At 41.4% G+C, this 12,115-nt stretch overlaps 1 protein-coding gene across 5 annotated transcripts in view; it reads right to left on the bottom strand.

Moving 5' to 3' along the window:
* TRIQK (triple QxxK/R motif containing) overlaps nt 1–12,115 on the bottom strand; it is a 45,042-nt gene that overhangs the window by 6,507 nt on the left and 26,420 nt on the right. For all 5 annotated transcript variants that reach the window (XM_081919638.1, XM_081919640.1, XM_081919639.1 and 2 more), the window contains one exon: nt 5,106–5,191. In XM_081919638.1, coding sequence (XP_081775764.1) covers nt 5,106–5,191 — 86 coding nt within the window. The remainder of the gene's footprint in view (nt 1–5,105; nt 5,192–12,115) is intronic.

The following is a 12,115-nucleotide window of genomic DNA, read 5'->3' as shown; positions in this document are numbered from 1 at the left end:
ACCCTACTGGGGTTGGTTTAGAAAAGTTTAGGGCCCGTTTTGAAGTAAGGGGGGAACCATACATTTTTTTTAAAGACTAAGTTTGTGCAAAATGCATCCCTGGTGAAAACTCAACCTGTCTACCTGGGTAAATAATAGAAAAATAAGCAATAATCAAGATTATTATTATTTTAAGAATAATGTTTAATTAAATTAGTGTTTATGAAACTCCATGAAATCAAAATGTCGTTCTAAGCTGAATTGATCTTCTGTGCCCCCCAAATCTAAAAAACTTCGTATTAAGCACCTAAATATTCTACCTTATTCTTAATATGTCCCGTTCCTACTGCTCCAACTTACTGCTGCCTCAAATGTGATGAATCTTCAGTATGGCTATTTCCTTCAGTACAGATAGGAAAATGAATGCAAATTGTGTATATGTTACCACAGCTTGCTTATAAATATAGCCCATGGAAATATTGTACTGGCATGCTGGCAGAGAATGCAAAACTCTGAAACTGGCATTTAGGTCGCAGGCATTCGATTTCACACCATTTTTCAGGCCAGACACGGAGGTCCAGCTCCGAGGACCTTCTGGCGGTTCCCTCACTGCGAGAAGTGAGGTTACAGGGAACCAGGCAGAGGGCCTTCTCGGTAGTGGTGCCTGCCTTGTGGAACGCCCTCCCATCAGATGTCAAGGAAATAAACAACTATCTGACTTTTTGAAGACATCTGGAGGCAACCCTGTATCGGGAGATTTTTAATGTCTGACGTTTTACAATTTTTTATGTGGTGTAAGCCGTTCAGATGGGCTGGCTATAAATTTTATTATTATTATTATTATTATTATTATTATTATTATTATTATTATTACAGTGATACCTCGGATTACATACGCTTCAGGTTACATACGCTTCAGGTTACAGACTCTGCTAACCCAGAAATAGTACCTCGGGTTAAGAACTTTGCTTCAGGATGAGAACAGAAATTGTGCCATGGCTAAAGTGTTACCTCAGGTTAAGAACAGTTTCAGGTTAAGAACGGACCTCCAGAACAAATTAAGTTCTCAACCCGAGATACCACTGTATTTAGGTGCAAGGATACCCAGGTCCTTGCACAGGTTGTATGAGCTAATGTGCATTGTGGGAGTTGAAATTAAGGTACAAGGGACTGCTGAATTTAGAGACTGTTTGGATTAACCCATTGGCTAGACTTTCATATCACAGCAAGTTGGTTCAAATGCAACATTCCCAGTCTCCCAAAGCGAAGTTTCAATAACCAAGAACATGCTACAGGCTTACATCCGCCCTCCTTCTACTTCCTCCTCTTTTCAGTTACTCATATCCGATTATTTCCTCTTTAACACAAACCACACTTTGCTACAATATCCAAACTAATAAGCTGTTTTTACTTCCTTATACTCCAAAGAGCTAAAACATAACCAAGCCATGCTTTGCAATTCTGGTTTAGAGGGCAAGTATAAACCATTATTTTCCAGGTTTTGATGTCAAGGTAACTTATAGGTAAAGGTAAAAGTAAAGGTAAAGGTAAAGCACCCGTGGGCAGTTAAGTCTACTCAAAGGTGACTATGGGGTGCAGCACTCAGCTTGCTTTTCAGGCCCAGGGAGCCGGCATTCATCTGCAGATAGTTTTCCAGGTCTTGTGGCCAGCATGACTGAACCACTTCTGGTGCAACGAGACACCGTGACTTAAGCCAGAGTTCACAGAAACGCCATTTACCTTACCACCACAGTGGTACCTATTTCTCTACCTGCACTGGTATGCTTTCGAACTGCTAGGTTGGCAGAAGATAACTGAACCTGAGGACATGAGGGCAGAGAGACATAAGGAAATGGCTTGCTCATGCAACACTAAACAATGGTTTGACTTTACATCAATACTTCAAGAAGCTTGCTTCTCATTCAGTTGCCAACCAAGTTGTACAATCAAGTGTCCAGAAATCGTGTGAGGAGTGTGCATATGTGACTCAACCCTATGCTTCAACACTGAAAACACAACACTGAAGTATAATTCTGCTTCTGCAAGATTTCCTTTTACTCTCATTATCAATTTGCATAGTACTTTTCACATGCCACATACTGCACAATCTTTATCTTCTTTAACTACCATCATCCAGCCAGGAAAAGGCACACCTATTTTACAGATGGCAACTGAAGCTGAAAAATAGTTCTTTCCCAGCAGCTCTGCTGGGAATTCGTTATATGTTTTTTACGTTATATTTGCTATTGTTCTGCTTTGTAATTATGAAATTGTTACTATGCTATTGTTTAGCTATGTTAGTATGAAACTGTTACTATGTTACTTGGCTGTGTTATTATGAAATTGTTTTTGTAGCATTTGAAATGTGTTCCTGTGTTGTTGTTGTTTTGTAAACCACTTTGAGCATGATTTTTGTGTGTGGAAAAGCGCTATACAAATCTAAAGAATGAACAAATGAATTCAAGACTCCAATATATGCATTGTTTGAGGCTATCCTCAACCCTATGCTGTGAGGCCACTTGTCCGGATAGCTCAGTTGGTGGATCATGAGACTCTTAATCTCATGGTTGTGGATTCAAGCCCCATATTCGACAAAAGATTTCTGCATTGCAGGGGGTTGAACTAGATTACCCTTGTGGCCCCTTCTACGATGTAAAATTAAATCAGAAAGGTAAAATTAAATCAGAAAGGGACAGAGAAAATTGCATAACTTGATAGGTTAATAATCTGCCTTTTAAACAAACAACAAAAACGGCAATCTATTTTTTCCCCATTAAAACCTGGCACACTGCACTAACTTAGGAGACGATGTTGTGAAAGCAGACCACATTGCGTGGCAATGCTTGATCGAGATCAGCTATCAGAGAGCGAAAAGAAACCACTGTTTCGTGATTATAATAGCAAATTTTGGAAGACAACCAAATACATCATCTGGCGGCTCAACAGCTGTTACAGCATGGTAGTAATACCTTGCCATTTGCTGTAAGCTATAACTTGGGGAGGGGGGGAATTGATTTCTCATCTGCCAGAAACAAGGAAATGTACTTCTTTGAACATTACTGACATTCTTCTCATTAGGAATAGCTCATTTTTGCATCTATTTTTCCTGATCTGCATCCTTCCCTCAGCATGGGTTGCTAAGCTGATTTTATGTTAATTTATTTTGAACCAAAAATAAATTGAGAGGAAAGTATTGGAAGCAATTTAAACAAACTACATATGTTTAGCCAAACTCTACGACAGGGTCATGTGTGGGTGTGAAAATATTATAAATATCCTTCAGATTATTATTTATTACCTTCACTTGTTCTCCTTCCTTTCTTTAAGCTTTAAAAACAGAAGTTCCAAAATAACTGAGTCCACCAGCTTCCTTGCTGGGTCATAAGAGAAGGCAATCGTTTTCCATGCTGGACAGAAAGATGAAAACTGTAGGCTGGATATCAGTTATACAGTGGTACCTCGTGTTGCATACGCTTCAGGTTACACACATTTCAGGTTACAGACTCCGCTAACCCAGAAATATTACCTCGGGTAATATTCAGGATGCGACCAGAAATGCTTCAGGATGAGAACAGAAATTGTGCTCTGGCAGCGCAGCAGCAGGAGGCCCCATTAGCTAAAGTGGTGCTTCAGGTTAAGAACAGTTTCAGGTTAAGAACGGACCTCCAGAACAAATTAAGTACTTAACCCGAGGTACCACTGTATGTATTTATGACAAAACTGTAACCGTTTACAGTAACATCTAGACAAAAAATTCCATCATGGTCAACAGTCAGGGTTCTCTCTCTCTCTCTCTCTCTCTCTCTGTGTGTGTGTAGGTAACAGTACTTGCCATACATGCTGGCTCCAGGGGGCTAAGGCACTATTGACCCCCTCTATGGTTTTTTTGAGGGGGATAGTCCCTCCCATTGTAAAAACTGGACAAAGAGGGACATTAGGACATCACGCAATGTAGCTCATGTGGCGTCAGTACATTGTGCAACATCACACACGCGAGGTCAGAACGCTGCATCAGGGTCCCTCAATGTGGTTCAGAAGATGGAGCTTCTGGTACTCACTAGTTAGAGGAGTTCTGGCACCACATATTTTGCTGCCTTGCAGAAGCCATTTTGTGCTGACCCCCACTTTTATCAAAGCATGGGTACCAGTACATTGTGGGGTTTTTAACCAAAGAAAGCACTGATGTGCAATAATAATGAGGGCTACAATCCTACGCACGTTCTTTGGGATTATGGCCTGCTGGGACTTACTGTTGAATAGATATGAGCCAAACTGGGATAGCTCATTTGGTAGAGCATGAGAGTCTTCACCTCAGAGTCGTGGGTTTGAGCCCCACATTGTGCAAAAGATTCCTGCATTGCAGGGGCGAGGACTAGATGATCCTCATGGTCCCTTCCAGTTCTCCAAGTCTATTATTCTATGCTGTAAAACATTCACTGTCTGCCTATGGGAGTTGTTTTAAAAAAATATTCCATGACACACAGTAGTTGATAAGAAGCTTTAAAAATAAATAAAATGCTGCCTATCAAAATTACTTTGCAGCTTTATTCTATGCACCCTGCATAGACAAGGAGAGGATGGCATCACCGAAGAAGGGGATTTTCATAGCAGACCCTAAGTAGCATCTTCACTGCACAGATTTCACTGCATGCTGAAGAGAGACCTCTTTGCCCTGGCCTTTGACAGTGAAGGTATTTTGTTTTGTGGGACCCACCTCTTTTGTTGAATTTATACCCATCTGTTGCCTTTGGAATGGCTTTATAATTGGAATGGTTTTACAATTGCATATTTCATCGTTGCAACTCGCCCTTGGACTTTATGGTGGCGTAGGGGCAAGAGATCTTAAAAATAGGTAAACTGAAGCTTAATTCATAAATAACAAAATGGGACTGATTCCTAAGCAGAGCCGTGTCAGATTGCAGCCTCCGAGTTTCAGTTATTCCAGCTTGGCTGTAGGTTAACGCAAAAGAAATCAGTCATGAATATTTTAGATCCTGGCATTCCACTTAGGGTTTTGAAGTGTCATAAACAATATCTTTCAAAGATCAATATTCACACAGGACATCTATGGGGAAAAGAAACTCAACATCTCTAGGATGTTGGTGTAAGCTATCAGTTAGATATACCTTCATGCCTGGCGCAGTTTTCTTGGCCTCTGCTTTTAATCTTGTTGCTTTTAACATTGGCCTGGTTTTCTTGTAATCTTGTTTTCCTATTGACGGGGGGGGGGGGAGAAAAAAACAGTTACTGAAAACACTCCATGGTAAATGAGGGACAATTATTTTAATGTCTGCAGCATATCCAAATTTTCCTTTACAAAGCACAAAAAGACCACTGTATGTTAGAGCTGCTTGTAGAGTGACAAACTTTGAAATGTTTGCTCTAATAGGGAATACATATGACAGTATAATTTATTATTTACGAATGGTCAGCCTAAAAGACTGATGCTACGCCACATCATGCCACATCCAATGTAGAAAATTAAAAAGGGAAAGCCCATGATGAGAAAAGTTTGACGAAATTGAGAACAATTGTGCATAGTATTTGCATGGGTTGTGGGGTTAATTAGGCATAAGATAAAACTCTTACTTTTTCCGAGACAATTTTCAAGAGTTCGTAACCACTCCGCCTGTAAATTGGAAGGTTATTAGGCCTACACCCAAATTCAGTTCTAGAAAAAATAAAAAGCACTTCCTGCCTAGTAATAACAGGTTTTGGCCATGTTGAAATTGTTTTCACAGTATCCCTTTTCATGCCTCATGTCACAAGACTGCATTATGGCGGCTGGCTGGCAGATCAGTGTTAGATTAGCTGAAAGCTATACTTTGCAGCCTTGTAGTCATTAAGGGCTCTGATCTTAAGCAAATGCATTCAGGACTACTGCTAGGCCAATGCCTGAGAGATTGTTTCTGCTGCTAAAGTTACTGTTTTGGGAAGGGTGGTGGAAAACTTACCTTCCATACTTACGCACATTTTTACTGCCTTTTTAGTTTTCCTACTCTGCTGTGGCCTGAGTGCCAAAACAGACCAACAAACCAACCTGGAAAGGGCTTTTTCACTCTTATGGGCAGATCCACACCTTAGATTTAAAGCACATGACTACCCCAAAGAATCCTGGGAACTTAAGAGGCCAACTAAGTTTGTTCTTGGTATGAACTTCCGTGTGCATGCACGCTTCTTCAGAAGTGTGCATGCACACGAAAGTACATACCAAGAACAAACTTAGATGGTCTCTAAGGCGCAATTGCCAATTTTTTAAATTTTATTTATATATTTCTACTGCATCAGACCAACACGGCTACCTACCTGAATCTAGAATCCTGGGAACTGTAAGGGTGTTGAGAATTATAGCTCTATGAAGGGAAAACTACAGTTCCCAGCTTTCTTTGCTGGAGGGGGGAGCAGCTATCTGTGGTGTGACCATCAGGGAGTATGTGGTAAACATTATAAAGCCATGTAGCCATATAGCTAATTAGACACGGCTATAGGATGATGTCACTGAGGGCAAATGAAGCCCCACCACCATTTTCGGTGAGAGGGCAAAGAAGGAACTTATCCCCTTTGCCCAACTGAGGCAACTGAGTTGACGCTCCTTGCCTTGCCCCTCCAGTTGTACATGACTTGGGGCAGAATGCGGATGAATCTACAAAAGATGTACACCACACCCCAATCCCCGTGTGCGTTCAGGGAAATGCCTGGATGGTGCTTTGGTCTCCCGGTTGCACTGCGCTCCTACTCTTCCTGTACAAGAGCTTTCTTGTCCTACAACTGTGCCCAACATGTGGTTGCTTCGGCAGGGAATGGGGAGGAGATGAGACAATGCATGGGTGAACTATGGAACTCCCGCAGGAGGCAGTGATGGTCACCAACTTGGATGGCTTTAAAAGAGGGCTGGACAACTTCAAAGGCTTAGCAACGGCTACTAGCCACAATGGCATACACTTCTGAATACCAGTTGCTGGAAACCACAGGAGGGGAGAGTGCTCTTGTGCTTGGATCTCGCTTGAGGGTTCGCCACAGGCATCTGGTTGGCCACTGTGAGAACAGAATGCTGGACTAGATAGGCCATTGAGCTAATCCAGCAGGGAGCAGGAATAAAACCATGGTCTCACCCCTCGCTATACAAACACATGTTCTACATGTGAGTAACACATAAACAGGGCTTATGTTTTCTCTCTGGTAATTGGAGGTGCAAGTTGTTATTGTTGTTGTTTTTAAGTGACTCCCAGTCCTTAAAAAAAAATAAAAATCTAAGATTAGGAGAAATGTTTTCCTTACCGAGAAGTCTCAAGATGCATTTCTCTGGTGATCTGTATTATATACCAGAGGAGCAGTGGAGATTTTAAAGTCTAAAGCATGGGAAAAATTGTTCTTTTCTCAGAGGAAAGTATGGTCATCATGGAATAAGGGGGAAAGAGTTTACATGACTAGAGCTCCCCGCCAGTCATTATGATATTACCATGTGCTATGCAATAGTAAAGGACCTGTCAGAATTTCCATTATGAATTGACTGAGTTTATATGCTCGTAAAAATTCACTCCAGGGTGAAACTTGGCTTAAAAATATATCTGAACCTGTAATACTGTTTGGAGCCAATTTCAACTAAGACATGCAGCTGCTAAAAACTTTTACTTGCGAACAAACTGCAGACATTTATTCACATGGGGCTTTGAACACAGATTTATAAGACTTTAAGAAGAAAACAAGGGGGAAATAATTGTTTCACTTCAAGATCTCAGAAAGTCTGAAATATACCCTCATGTCTACACTGAAAATGAAAGGTGGGACAACTAAGACGTGATTTACATCACAGAGACCTGCTGTTTCTAGAGATCAGCCAAAATGAAATAGGTGCAGCTTTGGGAAAGCAGAGGGAATGGTGTAGATGAGCTATCCTATGTGCTTGGCATTTCCTCAGAGTAAATTTGAGTACAACCTTACTGTAGATATTTTGGAAGTACAGCGGTGCAAAATGCAATGGGTGAAAAGCAGAAGAGCTCAAGTATATAGATGATATAGATGTTGATAAAATGTTAGAAGGGGGTTCGTTCATCTTCCCTTTCCCCTGGGTTTAGGATCTAATTTATCTTGTGGGTTTTATGGACAATGAACTAATATACATAACCAACAATTCACTCTGGCTTTAGACCAATGTGCGCTACAACTAGCTAGATGGTGAAGTGACCACCTGATTGTCCTGTCTTGGAAACCATATCTAATTTTATGCCTAGGTTGCCTGAATAACTTTTACCATTCACTTCACCGGGCTTTGCCATGCAGCCAACTACAAAGTGCAGTGGATGGGCAGAGCCAATTTTGGCTTTGACCAGTTTTGGGAATGGACCAAGCATCCCCCTTGCCCTCCAAGCATAAACATGGAGAGCAAGGCATCCTTGCCGTCTCAATGAGCCACTCGTCTTTGAGGCAAATGTGTGGTGCAGAGCAATTGTATGCAGGTACCATTTCCGCGAGGGATGCGGGTGGCGCTGTGGGTTAAACCACAGAGCCTAGGACTTGCCAATCAGAAGGTCGCCGGTTTGAATCCCCACGACAGGGTGAGCTCCTGTTGCTTGGTCCCTGCTCCTGCCAACCTAGCAGTTCAAAAGCATGTCAAAGTGCAAGTAGATAAATAGGTACCGCTCCGGCGGAAAGGTAAACGGCGTTTCCGTGCGCTGCTCTGGTTCGCCAGAAGCGGCTTAGTCATGCTGGCCACGTGACCCGGTAGATGTACACCGGCTGCCTCGGCCAATAAAGCGAGATAAGCGGCGCAACCCCAGAGTCGGCCACAACTGGACCTAATGGTCAGGGGTCCCTTTACCTTTATCTTACCATTTCTGCAACCATGTAAACTCCACCAAACCCATGACTGTAAGTGCTGTTAAAGTGGAGTGGCATGTGACCTGTGTCATAGTAAAGATGACATAGATTAAGTGTACATCAGAGTGCATCAAAGGTAGAGGCAATAATGGATTATTAATATTTCTGCATCATTATGCCCTAAGAATAACTAGTTATTTCTCAACAAAGAAAGTTTATCGATCCTCTTCAAGATTATATTCTAGCAACTACCCATTCCAGAGGAGAACCATGAGCAGAAATAGAACTGCGTCTGAGAAAGTGGCTTTAAGATTTCAAATGAATTGAATTCGATGATCTATATGACTGTTTCCCTAAAACTTACCTCGGTGCAAGTTAACAGTGACAATATTTGCAGGCTGAAATTGAAGTCGATATTAACAACTGAAACTCTCTTTATTGCAAACAATCTATTTTAATAATGACTCTACAGCTGGTAAGTCTCCAAAACAAAGCATCTGTGATTAATTTACCACTCTCCTTGCTAAATGCTGTAGCCAGAAGAGAAAGTACATACCAGAGAATACAAGTCTGAATCAAATGTGTGTAAAAATTTACAAAGGACATCTGTTAAGTCCTTGGTAATGAAAACCACATTTTAGTACCGGACTTTTTAAAAACACCTCTTTAAACAGCTGAACTCCCCTCCCCCCCAAAAAAATCCCAAGATAACCACCTGTACTGAAAAATGGCATATGTGCCCCAGAAGTTGCCACCTGAAATATCTAGTTTATATAAGCAATGCAAACACCTTTGACTGTTGCTAGCTGGAATGTAAATTCACGTTAATTTAAACTAGCATCAATTATAGTGGAGGATATTTTCAGAGCCTAAGGTGGCGTGAAAGGGGTCTGGCTGCTGTTCGTGCATATGTATACTTATCCCTGTTTTGCAGTGAGACCTGTTGGTGCATATGGCGCAACCACTCCGCTTTGAGTGGGACACCCCGGATTTACAGAATCTTTAAGTTTACTATGAACACTTTCCTCCCTAACAGATTTCCCACATCTCGCAGGGCTGCGAAGACTGCATTCCTCTCTTCTTCGCATCCAAAGATGGACCAATGCCAGGGATTTAACCTGGAAACTTCTGCGTGCACTTTTATGTCCTGCGTGGGACTTTAACTCTCATCAGTATCATCTGGCATGGTTAAGTGTCACAGATGATGGGAGCTGGAGCCTAAAACAACCAGAGGGCTCCAGGTTATGGAAGGCTGCTTGAGAATATCTCAGAATGACCATCAGTAGAACGTGAGACTCTTAATCTCAGGGTTGTGCGTTCGAGCCCCACGTTGGGCAAAAGATTCCTGCATTGCAAGGGGTTGGGCTAGATGACCCTTGTGGTTTCCTCCAGCTCTACCATTCTATAATTCTGTGTCTACCTGGAGTCCACTCCCAATACTTTACTGCCTAAGGGTATTACACTTACTCCCATTAGTAAAGCTACAACTCCCATTAGTGCCAGTTCTCGGTAGCAGGTGAATTCATTTTTGCCAAACTCTAGCTAACAACGCTGCGGTGATATAAATATTTGAACCTTGAAATATGCAAGCGTTTCAGCAAGTTTACTACTGGGCTTAACCAACTAAGAGTATAGGGCTTCTCTTTAGTTAATAATGGGGTCTTCATCTTTGCCCTTTGTTTGTTTTGCTGTCCAAGCTCATTATCATTTGTGTGCCTGGCTATTGTTTTATGAATGTTCACATTTCAGAAGCTCCTTCTCTGTCCCACCCCCACCCACCCACAGACTTTCCAATATCCACCCTCATTATCATCATGAGGCAGTGTTGCTCTTTGCCTGCATTTGCAACTTTAAAAATTAATGCACTCCGATTTTCTGAATACTGTGAAGCGTAAGCTGCTTAGGAGCACATTATGCTATCAAGCAAGCACATTCTTTCATAGAAAATACAGCTGGTTCTGATTCAAAGACGTTTCTTTTCACCTGCAAATGGACTTGCTTCTAACTTGTTCCTCGATTCATTGTCTTTTATGGGTGCCTGCAAATCTTTAATTGTCTTTAATTCAAAAACAAAAGTAAATTCCGTTCTTTAACTCTCGCAAACATGTTCAATCATAATTCCTCCTGGGATGATTACCAAGTTCTATTCACTGCCTGATCTTCAAACAAAAGTCCATAAATTTATTGCCCATTTATATAGACCGCACCAATTATGCCACAACTGAATGGCAGACAAGGAAGAGTCAAAATATTTGAAAGGAGAAGTGTGCAATCTAAATTTAATTACACAGGCAAATTATTTGAAAATGAGTTATTTACTGCATGCCAAAAACTGACAGATAGTAAAAGAAATCAACATTACAGATTTAAAGTCCCTTTCAGCGCTTTCTCTCCAATTTGTAACTGCCAAGAAACTGCTGCCCTGAATATTTTTGTGCTGGTACCACAACAATAAGTAAAACAAAAACATTATATCTTTCCCATAGTTCAGTACCATCACAATAATAAATGGTACTGAAATGCAAGGAAATGCAGCATCAAAAAAACTGAACTCAAATATCCTTGTTACTAGAATCTACAGCAACCCACTTCTCAATCCAGGTGTGGCTGGCCACCTTCCCACTTATCAGGACTTTCAAAAGACTCCTGTATAGTAGGGATGGACAATCTATGACTCTCCAGATGTTGGATTCCGACTCCTAGCCAGCATGGCTAATGATAAGAGATGACAGGTCCCCCATCTTACAGCCTTATAGACACAGACAATAGCTGGATGGCATATCTCTGCATCAGGAGGAGAAACTGACCTTTAAAAAATAGCCCCACATGCAGAATACCTTGAAACCTTAGAAGAGAAAGATTAGATGTCCACAGTGTCCTTTATTTTGAATCAGCTATCCTTAAACCTTGACATATATTTTAAAATGATAGAGGGGGAAGGAAACATTGACAGCATTACGGAAGTGTTGGGTGGATTCAATATTACCCACTGCCAAGCTCACATGTATTTCTCCCTCTTTTCTAATCCTCCATTACAGCCATTTAAACATGTGGTATGAAAGAGATAAATTTAAACTACACGGAAGGGGAGTTCGAAAGCTGCAGGGCCTTCACAGGTGTTGTTCCAGCAAGCCTGTCTGTTGCTTTCTCTAGCCACAATGCCTGAGCTATGCTAAACTGTGCTGCCAATTCCAGCTGTCCCTCAAGCAAGAAAGCATGGAAACTATTTTACATTCAATCAGCAAGCAAAAGAGCCACAATCTAATTCCCAAGCTGGCACGATAAATAACGCTGATACCTTTGCATTAAGACGAGGGAG

The sequence above is a fragment of the Podarcis melisellensis genome (genome assembly GCF_964234715.1).
Source record: "Podarcis melisellensis genome assembly, chromosome: 7".
Taxonomy (NCBI): domain Eukaryota; kingdom Metazoa; phylum Chordata; class Lepidosauria; order Squamata; family Lacertidae; genus Podarcis; species Podarcis melisellensis.
The sequence above is the reverse complement of the archived record's forward strand: the minus strand, read 5'-3'. Positions and strand labels throughout refer to the sequence as shown.